The 18269-nt window shown below is 30.1% G+C and overlaps 1 protein-coding gene across 2 annotated transcripts in view; it reads left to right on the top strand.

The window, feature by feature from the left end:
* LOC113370685 (protein kinase C and casein kinase substrate in neurons protein 1) overlaps positions 1-18269 on the top strand; it is a 167655-nt gene that overhangs the window by 76066 nt on the left and 73320 nt on the right. For both annotated transcript variants that reach the window (XM_026611379.1, XM_026611378.1), the window contains exon 5: positions 14253-14441. In XM_026611379.1, coding sequence (XP_026467164.1) covers positions 14253-14441 — 189 coding nt within the window. The remainder of the gene's footprint in view (positions 1-14252; positions 14442-18269) is intronic.

Raw genomic sequence — 18269 nt, 5'->3', positions numbered from 1 at the left:
AAAAATAAAATTACACCACTGAAAAGAAACGTCATCCCCCCGGGTAGTAGCAAAGGAGTCTAAATTGTTTTTACTTTTGAACTTAAGAGTAAGATGAGCCTAATTCCAAAATTCGAAACGAATTGGAAAACAGTAAAAAAAAGTTCAGACCCAAAGCGCTTCATTGAGTAAATATTCCGTACCCAATGCCAAACATATGAATTTTTGACACAATGAAACTTCTAAATAATTTTTTGAATAAGTAATTTTTTTGTGTTGTGACTTAGTATAGTCATATATAGGCAAAATGACTGCAAATTGAATATGTTCGAGCCAATGGCGTAACTATAGGGTGGCGTGGGTAGCAAAATGCCACGGGCCCCCGACCTAAGGGGGCTCCGGCCCAGGAAACCGCGTGCTCAGAAATACATTTTTACATTGTACATAAATTTTATTTCACTTGAAACTTATATTTTATATTTTTTAAGTTCAAAGTCGGAGTTAATTATTCAACCAGGCTTGCATCGAACTTACATTCGACCGAATATTTAGTTAGTTAAAACCAAAGGAGTCGCCGCCGTTCAGCGAAAGTATTGTGCTTTATATTTTATGAGATAAAGAGCTTCGATGGATCTGCATTTGAATATCTTTAGTTTATATATGATATGAAGAATGAATGAAAGAATTTATTATTGTATATATAATAACTTAAACGTTATCGAATTTTAAGATACAATACGAACACGTGAAGAACTCTTTTATCAATATCTGGGACGTAGGACGTAGCACGCCTTCGTGGGGCCTCGTATCAAAATTTGTTCGGGGGCCCCCTCAAGAAGAAATTTTTTATCACAAAATATATAAATGCATGAAATTAGAAAAATAGTTATTTATCATTCTAATTATTTTTCTATCTAATTTTCTATAATTTTCTGAAGTTTTCATAAATGATTTGAGATAAAAATATTCTCACCTTATCTTTTTTCGAAAAACTGAATTATTAAGTGATCTTTAGATTTTCTAAAGTTTCTGTCTCTAGGAACAATAGTGACAGGTCTAATAGACATTTCTGTCCTAAAGTTGTTTAAAGTTTTAATTTTGAATATCATCGTATTCGTGGAGTAACATACTCTTTTTTAAATATTTTGCAGCAGAAATAAATTCTCTTAAAGCATTAGCTTACAAGTTGAAGTTCAATACCGCTCGATAACTACGTCCAAGTTATTTATTTTTTATGTTTTGCTTTAGATTTTTCATCAATTTCTGCTTACGCTCGTTGGGTCGCCCTGGCCCGGGGGCCCTGTATTTTTGACACGGCTGATACGGCGGTAGCTACTTTAATAGATTAGTACCATAAAAAAACTTTTGTTCAGATTCTGAACCATTTGCTATGGAAATTTAGTTTTCGATTTCGGTTTCGATCAATTTTCAGAGGCGGAATAGGAAATTCTTCGGAATAGATACTTTTACGCAACTGAAAGCAGTAGCAAAAGATTTTATTTACTAAATAGCTTATGGAAGTTAACATTTTGTTTTTATTTCATTTTGAATAGGTGTAGAGTTAACTATTGTTTCTTCAAGAAGAAACTAGATGACTAATGTCTTCATCTTCGTTAAAAAAATCGTCCAAAAGGTATTGAAACGGATTGGATTTCCGAGAAAATGAATAATTTTCAATACTGTTTCTAATTAGGGGTATTGTTTAAATCATAAATTTTCATAAAGATCGAACGTCACTACTTAATCAATAAAATTAATTACAGAACAAACAAGAAAATGTTAATGGAAGGTTATGTAATAATCAAATTTAAGAAAGTGTTTTTTTTTTAAATTTTTATTAAAAAATGCGTTTAATTTAAATTTCCATTTATTCTAACGTTGAAAATATTCAATAATATTTAATGTTTGATTTTCAAGAAAAATTAAATTTTATGTGTTTTTTGTTATTTGTATATAATTACAACTGAATTATAATTATACCTCTACATCAATTCTTTACTTTTCTACCTTTTGTATAATATCATAATTTTTTTCAATAAGCCATAAATTATAAATTAGTCGAAGTTGGTTTGCTAATTGTGATAAAATTCATTAAAAATTGTTTTAGCCAGTAGTAAAACAGCGTGTAAATGACTATTAACGTTTATTTAACAAAATTAGATAAAATAAAAATTGAGTACCACGATAGGGCCCCATCGGAAGACTTTGCCACGGGCCCCGGAGGGTCTAGTTACGCCACTGGTTCGAGCGCAGTCACTTATGACTCGCAAACTGCGCAGACAAAATTATTGCAAGCAAAAGCAAACCACGGGGACGTTGAGAACACGATTCGCCGTGCGCGTCAGACGCATGCGCAGACTGTCAGACGCCTGTCAGGCGCATGTTATATTATTTGCATTTTATATTATTTTAATTTTTGGCACATCTCAGCTGCGTTTCGGCAATAATAATGTAGACGTTACATTTTCTTTATTTATAATCATGAATTTATTATATTTTAATATTGCCTTAGCCTATAAATGAATAGAAATGTTTGGCAAATGACAGTCTTCATTTGTTTTTAATGTCAAACCATGGCTTACATATTTTCAAGGTCAAACAATGATAAGCGGTTTTTTGTAATCTTTTCCATTTAATTCTACAATCTAACTATATTTCTATGATTCTAAAAATTCTAGAAAATTTCCCGAACAAACTTCAGGAAGATTCATGAAAATCCGAATTATAGGAGGATTAACCGTTCATACATAGTTACAGAAGAATTTTATATATGATATATATATATATATATATATATATATATATATGTGTGTGTGTGTGTGTGTGTGTTTTTTGTATGATTCTGAATTTGATGTTGACATATGTGGGCATAACATCAATAAAAAACATGATTTTCTTTCAAAAATTTAGTTTAAATCCATACGTTTCGGCTATAATCCTAGCTTTCATTCAGTGGAAACTAAAAATAAAATTAAAACTAAAACAATTGAATTAGAGTGAAAATAAAAAATAAAATAGTAAATAGTACTTACAATTGATTAATCTTAGTGTTAAATTGGAAAATTTTAATAATTCATGGTATCAGGATATGGTAATGCACTACACTATGTATTATAAACATTAAACTTGTAATTACACAATATTTTCACAAAATACTAATTTAAAAAATCACAATTGGATAATGTGTTGTTCGTAGACTGGTTGAAGTTATAATGGAAAAAGGACTTTTTAAAAAATATTTTTTATCAAGATTCTACACATGTGTGGAAAGAATTGCGAATCCTTTGCGCGTCGTTTTTATTGTTTTGTGAGAAATTTGGAAATACTATCTAAATAAAAGAGATTTGTGTCGCACAGCGTGTTAAGTTCATTTTGTTTATTTATTGTTTTATTGCTATAAATAGTTAAGAAAGATCCTTCTATAATTCTTTGTTTGAATAAATTTTGTTCGAATTGTAGTACAGTCGTGTTAGAAAAGTCCCTATTGTGTTTTAAAGTATAAATATGCTCTGCTATCTTAGTTTCAAACTGTCTTGGATTTTTTCAATTGTTTTTGTGTTGTTGTAAACGTTCCATTAAGTTCTGGCTTGTTTCTCCTATGTAAATTAAATTACAATCTAGACAATTAATTTGATAGACGAGATTTCTAAGTCGTTCGATATTAAAAGGGGTTTTTGTTTTGGTAAAAATAGTACTAGTCGTTGTACTAAAATTGTTTACAAGTCGGAGTCCAGATTTATAAAAAAGTTTTTTTCAAGGAACATACTCGTACAATTCTTTAATGTATGGCAAACATATTACACCAAAAAGAGTTTCTGAGTCAGGTAAATTTTGTACTGTGGAATTGTTCATTTTATTCAAAAGGTATGTTCGTCTGTTGCTGGTTACGGAGTTTATAAGTTTTAAGGGATAGGAGTTATCTGTTAGAATTTTCGTAATTAAATTGATGTTGTTGTCCAAAAATGTTTTGTCCGATAGAAGTATTGCGTGATCAGTTAGATTTATTATAGTGGATGATAAGGAAAATAATTAAGGTCAAGTTCAGAGTTAGTTGGTTTTTGGTACCAATTTGTTATTAGTTTGTGATCCGTAGTACGTATAAGTTTTATGTCTAAGAAACTTATCGAGTTCATTGTCTCCAATTCTACTGTAAATTTTAATTTTTTACTGACGTTATTAAATTGATCAATTATCATAGTGACATCATCACTAGGGATACAAGTGATAATATCATCTATATAACGGTAATAAAAAATATGTTTATTGTAATTTTTAAAAATTGTATTTTCAAGAAGTTGTAAAAATATTTCTGCTAGAGATGGACTTGCTGGGGACTCCATTGGTGCCCCAAAAATTCGTTAATAGAAAGAGCCATTGAATTCAAAATAAGTGTTAGAGACAATGAACTTGACAGTTTCCCTGAACCAGTACAAAGATAAAGAAGTAAACGGGAAAATTTCATCCCATCGGGTTTTTATAGCATCTAAAATAAGGTCTAGGGGTACATTATTAAAAAGTGAGACTACGTCTAAGGTAATTAGTTTGTAGTTGTCTGGTATATAATTTATCTTGTGTTTTAAGTCAGTAACGAGTTCATAAGAATTTTTTATGTAGTGTGGTGATTGTTAACTTCCCGTAGGGTAAGTTATTGTAAGGGGCCGAAAATCGGAATTGAAAATTTTTACATTTCTCGACGTTTTGAAGGTTTCTGAACGTTTTGGCATACCTCAGAAAAAATGGATGTGTGTGTGTGTGTGTGTATGTATGTATGTATGGATACAAATTTCCAGTCACGTTTTAGGGCGCACGGATCAACCGATTTGAATGGTTCAAAAAACATTCGATTCCTATTGATAGGGAAAAGAGCTGATTAGTTTTTGGCAAAGGCAGGTCTAGCCGTTTTGGAGATACGGAGCAAAGAGTGCAGAAAATAGTAATCGAATTTTTGAGAGAACGGAGTATCCGATTTGAATGATCTAAAAAACATTCAATTAGTAATGATTGGGAGAAGTGTTTATTAGTTTTTGGCAAAGGCAGGCCCAGCCATTTCGAAGATACAGAGCTAAATATGTAAAAAATGGCAGTTTTTGAGAGAACTAAGCGTCCGATTTAAATGATTCAAAGAACTTTCTGCTTGTCTTAACAAAATAATTGATTTTGGAAAAAAAAAATTTGTTCCAATTTTTTTTTTTTTTTTTTAGTTTTTTGTATATCGAAAATATTTCAGATTTTATTTTTAATTCTAACTATAGTTCTAATATACTTTACAAATAATTTCAACTCTGCAATTCAGTTTATATAATTCTTATAAATATTAGACAATGTTATAATAATCTATTTGAAAACATTCAAAATTTCTCGAACATTTCGTTACGGTATGGGAAGTTTCAGCAATTTGCCTTAAGGCACGATGCCATAATTGCCTCAAGGCAGAATTCCACTTACAGCTAGTTTTGTTATTGTAGTTATAATGTTACTTATGTATTTCGAGAGTTTATATAGAGGGGTATTAATGTCTAAAACTATTGGTCTAAAAGGTAAATTATTTTTGTGGATTTTGGGAAGGCCATAAAGTCCGGGGAAATATGGGTGTAAATTTTTCAGGTCAGATGTTGTCTCCTTGATTAGTTGTTTGTTTAGCTGTAAGTTTGTCTAGTTTAGTGTCATAGTAATAATTCAGATATTTTATTTATATAGTCTTGCTTGTCTATGATAACGGTGATGTTACCTTTTATCCGCTTTAGTGACCACTATATCTGGATGATTTTTGAGAAATATTTTGCAAGCTCTAAGAATATTATCGTAAGTTGTATTTTTGGTATTAAAGGAATTAATGTGTGAGATGAATTTTTTACAAAAAATATTTCTAGTGTGAATTTTAGTTTTCGGATCTTTAATTTGTTGTAAACCATATTTTAAATTACTTAGCAATTTAATAAAATTAAAATTACGGCAAGTAGCAGGAACTGAAAAATTAGGTTCTAAAGCGAATTGGTACAATAGTCTGTCTGGTATGTCGATAGAAGAATTATCAATAATATTTTTATCTAAAATTATTTTGTTATTTTCTAATTTATTTTGTAATATCTTATTAAATTTGTTAGTATACGAGAGTTTCAAACTATTAAACTGTTTATTGTTTCCGATTGTTTCTAAATATAAAAAGTTTTCAAAAATATCGATTTCCACTGTGCGATGCAGCCAATTTGTGATTTTTTCAATTGCATTTCTAAAATTACAAATATTTTTGATACATTTGTTAATTGTGAGAGTAATGTATTTTAAACTGACTTTTTGTAAACTGGGAATTATTACTAATGAATTTGAATTTTTTAATGTTTCTCCCAAATTTCTCACGAAACAATAAAAACGACGCGCAAAGGATTCGTAATTCGTTCACCACATGTGTATTCTTGGTAAAAAATATTTTTTGAAAACTCCTTTCTCCATTATAACTTCAGTCAGTCTACGAACAACACATTATCCAATTGTGATTTTTTAAATTAGTATTTTGTGAAAATATTGTGGAATTACAAGTTCAATGTTTATAATACATAGTGTTATAAACACAAATAAGTAACACTTGCACTGTTCGAAAAGGTATTTAGTTCATAAAGTAATAACTAATGATCGAAATATATCACAAAAAACTCATATGGAAAGTACAAGTAAAACGGTGTACGTGACCAGCCAACGCGAGAGAGCTCGTTCACCCGTCAGATCAGCTATTACATCCAAATCTTTGTGGATTGCCAGAGAAAAATTGTTGTCTGAATATTAAAAATATTATCTGGCGTCATCTAACAGATTCTGGCGCAAACATATTCCCCAGTCTAAAAGGGCTACTTTTTATAACCCTGTATTTGTTGAAATCGGTTGATAGTAAAATAATTCACTATTTTGGAAATCGGAATGCCTTATCACAGTATAGTTATTGAAAAGTTTCAAAGTTTTAAAAAGGACAAAGTTTGACCACCGATCGCTCAACTAGGGTGTTTCCAATTCTGACTGATGCCACTCTTACTATTCCATCGTCGCCTGGAAAACTTCTTCGATCCTTCCTAATCCTTAATGTAATGGTCGTGTATTTTCTTGTTTAACAATTACCAGATCATCGTTTTTTATAGGATTGGTTACAGTGTTTTATTTTTGACGAACCTATAACTCAGTAAGATATTCTCTACTCCATCGCTTCCAGTATGAGGCGACTATTTGGTCTAATAATTGCTTTCTTTTCGACAAATTTAAGTTTTCATAATCAACCGGGATATCCGACAGTGGTTCTTGCATTAAAAAATGCGCCGCTGTAAGGGACTGTGGATCCGATGGATCGCTACTCTGCCAATATAACGGTCTTGAGTTTAGTAAAGCCTCGATTTGATTGAGAACGGTAATAAACTCTTCGTAACATAATATTTGTGTTCCCATAACCGTTAACAAATGGTTTTTTACTGATTTAATTTTTGCTTCCCAAATGCCCCCAAAATGTGGAGCATGCGGTGGATTAAATTTCCATTCAATGTTATGTGAAATTAAGACTTTGTTAAAATGCGTTTTATACGGAATCGGAATTTAATAGAATCTATAATTTAATAGAAGGAATCGGAATCGTTTTATACGGAATCGGAATTTAATAGAATATATAAGGAATCAAGAGTATTTTTTGCACCTATAAAACTTGTTTCACAATCAGGATAGATGCATTCAATGGGACCACGCCCAGCTAGAAATAGGTTTAAGCAATCTAGAAACGTATCACTTGTCAAATCTGAAGCTAGCTCGAGGTATATAGCTTTGGTAGCTAAACAAATAGAAAGGCATATAGCAGTCTTGTATGTTCGAAAGTGAAGCGTTATATGGAGACATAGAATATCAATTCAATCAAAATTTCATGAGAAAGGACCTCAAGCATTTTTAATAATATTGCATGGAAGTACTTAGTTTTAAAAATATTGCGTAAAAGTACTTGAAGGTTGAAGTAAATTTGATATCGAACCCATTATTATATAACCCAATCGGGTTTCTAGTGCCATAGGTTTTTTGTACAAAGGACACGCATCGTACTCTAAGTGAGATAGTCTTATACAAATATCGGTTATATGAAAGAAAAAAGAGACACTATTGAGAAGTCTCAAAAACCAGATGTTCATACATACATGTATATGATGCAATTTCAGAATGTTATTATTCTATATGAATAAATATAGAACGTCTAAATTTTTAAATAAAGATCGATATATTACTGTAGATATAACAGATTTAAATAATAATAATACATACCAAACCAGGAAAAAACAAATTTAAGTAAGTCATGTGACTAACCACAAAATTTTATTATTTAACTTTTATTTTATTCGAAGTTTTGATTTTTTTTTCATCAAACATTTTGTTTAAATTTGTATTTTTTTGGTCGGTGTGGTACGTACTGACATTATTTAAATTTTTTATATATTCTGGTACTTTTGTACTACTATAATCTTGTATAATTTTATTTTTATTTTGTTTACTGAATGATATCATACTTACAATGTCGTTAAATATAGTTAATAAATAAATATTTATATTTAATAAATATATAATATAGTTAAATTATTCATTGCTTTTTTTTTTAACTTCCCGTAGAGTAGTTATAGTAATGGGACAAAAATCGAAAATGAAAATTTTTGCATATCTTCACGTTTAATAATGGATTAATTAATTTAGCTATTAATTAATTAATTCTGATTAAGAATATGTTTTTTAAGAGTCACCATTGATGTTTTTGGCGCTAATTGATGATTTAAAATTGATTATTTTCTTGACCAATATAAATGCCACTTATTTCCCAAGTTCGATAATAAAGAAAAAATGAATGTGAATATAATATTTACAATTTATATTGAATTTATATAAAATTTATATCAAACTATTAATTACGATCGAGCATATGACTTTTTAAAAGCTTTAATCATGATTTTGGTGCTAATTGATTATTTAAAGTTAATTTTTTTCGTGACCCTTATAAATACCATGTATTTCCCAAGTTCGATAATACTGAAGAAATGAATCTTGGTCGCCCAGAAAAAAATGCATGAAACCCACATTTAAAATTTTTATTGAATTCATAAGAAAAATGTATCAAACTATTAATTGCGATCGAGCATATGACCTTTTAAAAGCCTTAATCACGATTTTGGTGCTAATTAATTATTTAAAGTTAATTTTTTTCGTGACCCTTATAAATACCATGTATTTCCCAAGTTCGATAATACTGAAGAAACAACTCTTGGTCGGCCACAAAAAACTTGGATTTTGCCCACATTTAAAAATTATGTATAATTTGTGTAAATATAAAATTAGAGGCGTAAATCAGATGGGAAACATGTTTATTATTTGTAATAAACCATATAAAACACTTTTCCGATGAATTTTCCAAATTTTCCATAATTTTGAAAACAAATATTTTCCGGTCCAACTAAAGACAAGATTCGAATATTGCGCTACGATATTTTACCCCTCTGGCCACGATACATTTCTACTAGGGATACTGTCGAAAATGTCGAGGACATTTGTTTGAAACATGTAAAAAAACTTCAAAATTAAAAATCTTGGTACGGAACCCAAAAAAATTTACACAAAATGTGTACACAATATTAAAATCTCTATAAAATATCTAATAGTTTGATGTACATATGTCCAATAAACATTTTCGACCGCCAAATGCTATTTTTTCAACTTATTTTTATTTAGAGTCCATAACCGCTGGACCTTCCTTCCCAAAAAATTTACCAGTTGTTCATTTCGTCAATACAAGTAAAATGTTTTTTGAATTATTAAAATTGGACCCTCAGTTCTCTTAAAAACTGAGTTACCGTTTTTGGCTCTTTTTGCGCCGTATCTTCGGAACGGCTAGACCTGCCTTCGCCAAAAACTAATCAGCATGTATCCGCACACACACATACACACACATGCATCAATTTTTGTAAGGTATTCCAAAATATTTAGAAACCTTTGAAACGTAAACATATATAAAAAAAATTATTTTCGATTTTTTTGCCCTACGGGAAGTTAATTACACATTATAATATATAATGATACATACATACATATATACATATATATATATCTTATATATAAAAATGGAGCTCTCTTTCAAATGTCCGAATAAAACTCGAAAACGGCTGAATCGATTTGGCCACTCTTAGTCTTGAAAAATTCGTGCCAATCCAGAGAAAGTCCAAAAGGTGAGAAATTATTTCAAATCCGCGTAGAAACTTTACATTTTTAATTTGAAAATTTTTGTAGAAGCGTAATTTAAATAAAACAATGGACGGTGGCAATTTCGTGAAATGTCAAACGCTTTTGACAGATGATGTTCAATTACGTTTAATAGGATGTTTTACGCAAATATTATTTATTTATGATAAATTTGTAGTAAGTAGTTTTGTTTGTAGTTTTATTTATATACAAAAACGTTAGTAAACGGGCCGCAAGTGTTACTAGAGACTCAAAATATAAACTTTTTTGATATGTTAATATGGAAATGCACTTTTTGGCATATTTTTCTCAAACACGGTGCTCTGAAAGATCTCATTTGTATAATTATATACTCATTGGTATTTATAAAACATTTTCTGGGTTATATTATTTTTTATTTATCTTATTTAAATTCAGAACCTAAATTTGGTATCGATCAAATGGACATTTTGTCGAATAACATTTTTCCAATTATAATTTCCCAGAATTTATCGCAGAATAGATATTAATATATGAAGGTCTGGGATTAAAAAGGTCCACCACCGATGTGCCAAAAATCAATAAAGTTAAGCATTGTTTAACAACAATATTTAAAAGTAGAGGAAAAAAGATGTATAGCCAGCTACAAACTTGATTTGAAAACGATAATCTTTGAAATGGGGGAGATAAACGGTAATCTTTGAAAATCCATAATAAAAGTATTTTCTTCCGTTGGTAGTTTTAGCTTTAGTTAAAAATGTAATTATTTTGTAAAATACCTTTAAAATTATAATAAGGCTTTAAACCTTTTGCCACCTGCCCGTTACAAGTTACCCCGCATATAGGATAAAAAGGTCTAGATAACAAATTTTTGGAAGACATCGAAAAAGCACATTTCTACAATGATGAAGTAGAAGTCAGTTTACTGAACGTAGTCAAATAATTGTTCGTTTGATATGTCTTATTTGTTGTGATATAATTGTTATGGTTTATATTTGCTCAAAGTCAAATTGGACCTTTGTGCCTCGCCCTGCTCTACATATATACTTTTTATTAAATTTACTTTAATTCATCGAATGTAACTTGAAACTTTTCAAAAAGCAGGTCAAAGAAGAAATACTTAATTCATTTTTTATCTCTCCTCGCAAAAATTTGAAAATTTTGTACAAGCTCAGTAGTATTATATACAATTACACACAAAATCCAGAATCCAAAAAGAATCTGAAAAACTTGAAACGTAATTAATAAGCCGAAAGAGCAAAAAAGACTCGGATTGTATTATACGATGTTTTCTATAGAAAGTGTATAAAACTTGCAGTTTGATTGTATTGACAAGATATAGACAAACTAATCGGGTTTATTGTTTTTATAATACCTAATTGTATACAGCATTCAAACAACGCATCCTTATGCACTTAAAGTATTAATATTTTTGATTCTCTAGAAATGGTTTAGAATATACCTTATTTAGCAAAACAACGTTTGCCGGGTCAGCTACTATATATATATATATATATATTAATTCTAACGCTTGTTCTTTCCCTTTACATTTGGAAGTTGTAAGAGATTTAAAATTATGTAAAAAGTTTTTGAATGATAATCCTGATATTTTAGTTACTAAAGCTGATAAGGGAAACCTTACAGTTGTTGTTGACAGGTCTGATTATCTTTCAAAAACTTATGATTTATTAGATGACGTTAATTTTTATAAACCTCTTGTTAATGATCCCACTGACCATTTGAATAGAAAAACACACAATCTTATCAGTACTTTGATTTCTAAAAAACAAATCTCTAAATCTTTAGGCTATTCTTTGAAAGTTTTTCATCCCAGCTTTCCTAAACTTTATTGTCTTCCTAAGGTTCACAAACCAAATTTACCATTCAGACCTATCGTTTCTGACGTAAATTCTCCTTTAAGCAAACTTTCAAAATTTATTAGTTCTATCCTTTCAAAAGTTACCGTTTCTTCCAAGTTTAACGTTTCCAATTCTTTCAATTTAGCTAAAATTTTAAACAATTCCGAAATCCCTTCCAACTTTTCTTTAGCCAGCTTTGACGTCATTTCCTTGTTCACCAATATTCCTTGGGATCTTGCTTTACAGGCAGTCAATGACCGTTGGAATGACATCCAACCCCATACATCTTTTGACTTGATCTGGTTTAAAACTACTTTAAATTTCATTTTTGAAAATACTTACTTTTGTTTTGACGATAAATTTTTTTCACAAACTTTTGGTTTGCCCGTGGGGTCTAGTATTAGTCCTCCTGTGGCTGATTTAACTTTACAAATTTTAGAAAATTTTATTTTAACAAATCTTCCCGTTCAACCTTATTTTTATTATAGATATGTTGATGACATCCTCTTGTGTTTAGATAATGATTATGTATCCCACACGTTAGATTCTTTTAATTCTTTTAATAAGAATTTGCAGTTCACTTGTGAACTTGAGTCTGGTAATTCTATCAGTTTCTTAGACTTAAAACTTATAAGAAATAATAATGTCATCCTCACTGACTGGTTCCAAAAACCAACTTGGTCTGGTCGTTATTTAAATTATTTTTCTTATCACTCTCGTTCTATAAAAATTTCAGTTGCTATTTCCTTAATAGATAGGGCCATTTTGTTAAGTGATAAGATTTTCTGGGGAAAAAACCTATCTTTAGTTCGTGCTGTTTTGAATAATAATTCTTATCCTTCATATTTAGTAAATAACGTTATTAAAAATAGATTAGAGTTTTTACAAAACAATTTAAACAGTTCCTCTTATCTTAACAATTCTAATTCTTTTTCTAAATCTAATTCTTCTTCTTTTGATAAATATAAAGGTGTTATTTGTTTACCCTTTTTAAGTAGTTTTTCTTATTTTTTAAAAAAGTTATTTGCCGCTGAAGGTTTTCTTTTAGTTTTCAGTTTTGATAACACTTTCCGTTGCCTTTTTTCTCCTCTTAAATCAAAAACTCCCGCTGATAGGATTACTGATTCTGTTTACAGGTTGGACTGCAACGACTGTAATAGTTGTTACATTGGTGAAACTTCCCAATATATTTACAAGAGGGTTAATCAACATACTTATAATTCCAGAAACCCAAATCAATTCAAAACGATGCTTTCTGAACATATGATTAACCTGAACCACTCCTTTAACATGACAAATCCCTCAATCCTTTACATTGAAAAGAACAGTGACCTTAGAAAGATAGTTGAGTCTTTACTTATATCCCTTAATACGTCTTGTGTAAACAAACGTAATTCCTCTCATCTCTTACATGATAGTTACAAAGTAATTATTAATTTCATGAAAAGTAATTCAATACAGTTTTAGAACCTTTCATTCTTTATATTTCTTCTCTGTTTTTCCTTCCCCTTTCGTTCTTGCTACTCCTCCCACTCCCATACGCGCACGTGGCTTACACTGCTCTGAGTTGTATGTTTAGCCTTGAATAGTACACACAACACTTTCCGATGTTAACTTAAATATAGGAGGGCAATATTTGCTCCTCCTATAAACTCGTTTGTTAATAATAGTTTTTTTTTATTATTTCACACAAAGTTAGTGTTTATATCAATTTTCACATCATAATTAATTTTTTTGTTTTTCCTGGTTTGGTATGTATAATTTCCTCCTTTTATATATTTATATTTATCATCACTTGTTCATTATGTTAAATGTTTTTAGATTACTGAATGATGACACACATCAAGTGTCGAAACGTATAATTGAATAAATAATTTTGTTATTTAATCTTTTTTAATTCGACTGTTGGGCTGCTAAAAAATTTACAAATATGTATCAACGTCGACGAAACTTTCAACATATATATATATATATATATATATATATATATATATATATTTTATATTTATAACCTGACGAGTAAAGCTCTTAATTGATAAGTATATGTGTTTGATTATGGTAGATTGCGAAACTTAAAAAAATTACTGTTTCATTACGGAACCTAATAAATTGAAACATAAAAAAATTTAGATAAAACTTCATAAAAAAGAATTAACCTAAATCAAACAGATTTTATATATGTGACAATTACTATTTCAGTCAATGATACAAATAAAAGAACGTAAAGAAATGGAAGACTCGTTCAAAAAAGCTCAGAAACCTTGGTCTAAGCATTTAGCTAAGGTACAACGCGCTCGCGCTGATTATCACATGGCTTGTAAAACTGAAAGGAGTGCAGCGAATCAGGAGCGGAATGCCAGTGGGGATAGTTCTCTTTCACCGGATCAGGTAATAATTTATATTTACCGTTTACTCAATTTAATACTAATTATACCGATATTCAATTTAATAAGTTATACTCTCATTACGTGAAATAGATATGTATGTATACTACTTTTTATGAACATAATTTTTGTGACGAAATCATATTCTTTCGAATGCATAACTAACTTAATTAACTCAACTAAATAAACAAGTAATCAATTACAGAAAAAATGAAAAACTATCTCACAAATTATACGTCATTTTTACGCTTGGAAAAGCAAGCATGCATTTTGTTTTCGCGCTAAAATTTTTGATACAAAGCGTTGGTACTAATTAAAAAGCGACCGCTCAAAGCGGGAATGTGCTCACTATGCTAAAATTATAAAAAAATGCGTTTATATCAAAATTTCCAAGTAGTAATGTTCTAATTATGTTCTAATTGAGTATCTAATGCGATTAATCTGAAAAATATGTCTGGAAAACTGTTCGCGAAATGCGTGAATGCGTTCGTACATATACAGTCCGCTTACAATTCGCGAACGGTATGTAGTTGTGCAGATTCTTTAGTAACTCAAACATCTCATGATAACAATGGCGCGTTGAACGTTAGATTGCAAATTAAAAAAATTGCTGCCGAAAATGAAATGTCTAATGACCAAACAAAGAAGAAAGATGAAGCTAAAAAGAAACTATATGATAATTTGGTAGCAGCCAACAATTTGTGTGATAATAAGCTAACTCACGGCAAGTCGGATCACCAATTAGATATAATAAAAGAAAATAGCATAAAAGATTATCAAAACCAGAAATTTGAAACAGATGAACAAAGAAATTCAACGAATGAAGGGTGTCTTGACAGACTTGAGTACCGATCCGATACAAAATATATGCATATAAGAGGCGCTGACATTCTGCAATCTTCACCGCATTCTAATGATCCTTTTTACATGTGTGGAAACGACTATAGAAAATTTAACTGTAATTATTATCAAGAAGATAGCCCTAGCCAAGAAAGATATAACAGAGACTTTAATGAATCTCGTGATGTAGACCGATATGATTATGAAAATCAAAATAATTCAAAAAATACGCGCAAGTGGTGGTCTGAGGTTCGAGCTTTCAAGGACGATAAAATGATTATTCGAAAACCTGTAGTTACTTCCGAGAACTTACTCGCAAATGGCGTTGCAAAAAAAGATTCTGAAGTCTCTTCAAATGAAACTACCCAAGAAGATCTCGCAAAGTTGTATGCACAATCGCGGATTGTTGCAGAACGTCAATTAAAAATAATGAAGTTAAAAATTGCTGTTGAACATAAAAATAGACTGAAATATGCGTCGATGACGGGAAGAGATTGGATTCGATATTGGACCCGTAGGCGCGATCGCGCCTATTTAAAGTTTTCTAACCCTTGTAACCTAGAAAAATATCATGAGTATCAGGATAAACATTCTGAGAAGTTAGAAAGTGATGAAATTGAGAGCTTAGAGGAATCACAAAGGAAACAGACAGAAACTGATTTAGGAAACATAGTAGTACCTCCTATTGAGAAATCCGACATACTGCAGGGCTTAAACTTAGAAGTCACTGATTCGTCGACAATCAATACTCACAGATTGAACTTAAACGCGACACAAATTCGCCATGTAAGAATGCAATGCGGTATAACAGGCACATGTTGGGGTCTGATATTACATCTGATGAATCCGGTGCATCGTATATAAATTTGGATAAGAATGATGACATCAATAATAAAAATATGGCACTTAAAGGAAAAATTTATTCCGGCGAACAATTGAAGAGCCGATTAAAGCACTCAACAATAATACCAAATTCTGTTACGTGTGCCTTGAACAAGACAAATAGTTTTTTAGATCTTATTGGTTCGAAGGCGATGTTTTCTTCACAAAAACGACAGTTGCCTAAAGGTTGTCCAAGAAAATGTCCGAAACCTAAGCCTAAAAAGAAGGAAGTATGTATACCAAGATGTGAGCGAAAGCCTTGCGTCATTAAACAAACAATTGCTCGTCATTTGGATCATTCTGACATATGCAAAGATGAAGAGCAACAGTTAGAAAAGTGGGTTGAAGAGGAATATGGTCAATGTGGGCCTGATTGTCCATCGTCAACGAAAAAATGATTATATCTGCACGCAATGCAGTTTATTCTTCAAAGCTTTGATTTCTTATACTCTAAATACTCTGCTTCAATGTCACCACTATTCAAATTTAAGAGTTTCATGTTGAAATATTCTGTTTTCTTTAAATATTAATAATTTATTATCTTATTTAAACTATCTTAATTTGGAATGAATAAATATATTGCTTGGAAATGTTTATATTTATATTTTTAATTAACGTTTTTGCAGCTTTTAATTTTAATATATAAGCAAAGAATTTGGTCTTCATAATCTACTTTAAAAAGTTGAAGTTTTTTATGCGGATTTTAAGATTCGTTAAATAATTCACTCGCCGAATGTATTATCATTTAGGGATCTGTAGAAGTGTTTTCTTATAAATGCTTTTATTGTGATTGCTATCCTATACATATAATGGAGTGCATAATATAATATAATAAATTTGTAATTTATAATTAATATAATCCATGAGCTTCGTTTAAAGATAATATTTGATGAGTTCGATTTGACTATGAAAATCCCAGAAGGGTAAATTTGAAGTTTTCCTGTATATAGAGTGCGATGGACAGACGTGGGCCGAAAAATAACTGAAAGACTGGTGATATGTACATATGTCGAATCGCGTACATATTTATCATATTGTGATACTTACTCAATTTTAAAAAGTATTTCGGGATTATAAACCTACTTTCGCAATGTACAGAGAAACGTGCTAAGAATTTTGCCGAGAAAGTTTTTACCCTCGTTGACTCTTACGCGAATTGACATCGATTTTTCACGAAAAAAATCATGTAATTATACAATTTATTATATAGACATAAATTCTTTGAAATGCAAAGTGATTCTTTCCGATTGCTTACATTGTGTTTTTGTGGGATGCATATGCAAAAAAGGCGTTTGTAAATAGAAGGGAGCCCACTATTTGTGTGCAGACATCATGTCTGCCATGGGCCACTTGAGTAATGCCGTTTTTTGCACAATGAGTGTTTTTATCAATTATTAAAACGTCTTATTTACTTATTTTTTTCACTTCACTCATTATGCCTCCTACAAAAAAACAGGAAACTCCCAAAAAAGTGATGAATTATAAAAAAATGATTATTATAATGAATGAAGTGAAAATAAATAAAATATCAGAGCGTGTTGCTTCTGCTGGTACCAACGTTAACAGATCGTCTTTTAAACGCAATATTACATTCATAGATAAATAAGCATAAATAAATTGCTATGCCTGGCGATTTGACGTTACCTTGATTGAAATTTGAATTTATTAATTTTTCATATTGGAAATAAGAACAAAACATGCGAAGTACAAGACATATTTTCAAATATATTACAGACATATTTTTATAGAATAATTGAAATTGGTTATGGTATGTTCAAATACATGATGAATATTAATCATTATAGTTCCACAATTATGCATACATAATATCTAAAAAATGAATTGTAGAAATGATTGACTAGACTAATGTTAATTACTTAATGACTTAATTACAATATATTAGAAGATTAAAAACTAAGAAGAAAAAAAACACATGAGTATTGACGAATAAATAACAAATTTATAAACCTTAAAAAAATAAAATATATATTGATATCAATATTGAGAGAGAACTAAATTCCTAAGATTAGTTCATTTATGAGATATTCTTTTTTATTAATTCTGCATTTAATAGTTATTTTGCTATCTAATCAATTATTAGTAAAGTTGC

Source organism: Ctenocephalides felis, unplaced genomic scaffold (assembly GCF_003426905.1).
Source record: "Ctenocephalides felis isolate EL2017-DRISC unplaced genomic scaffold, ASM342690v1 CF-g0.4_SCAFFOLD_01492, whole genome shotgun sequence".
Taxonomy (NCBI): Eukaryota; Metazoa; Arthropoda; class Insecta; order Siphonaptera; family Pulicidae; genus Ctenocephalides; species Ctenocephalides felis.
The sequence above is the reverse complement of the archived record's forward strand: the minus strand, read 5'-3'. Positions and strand labels throughout refer to the sequence as shown.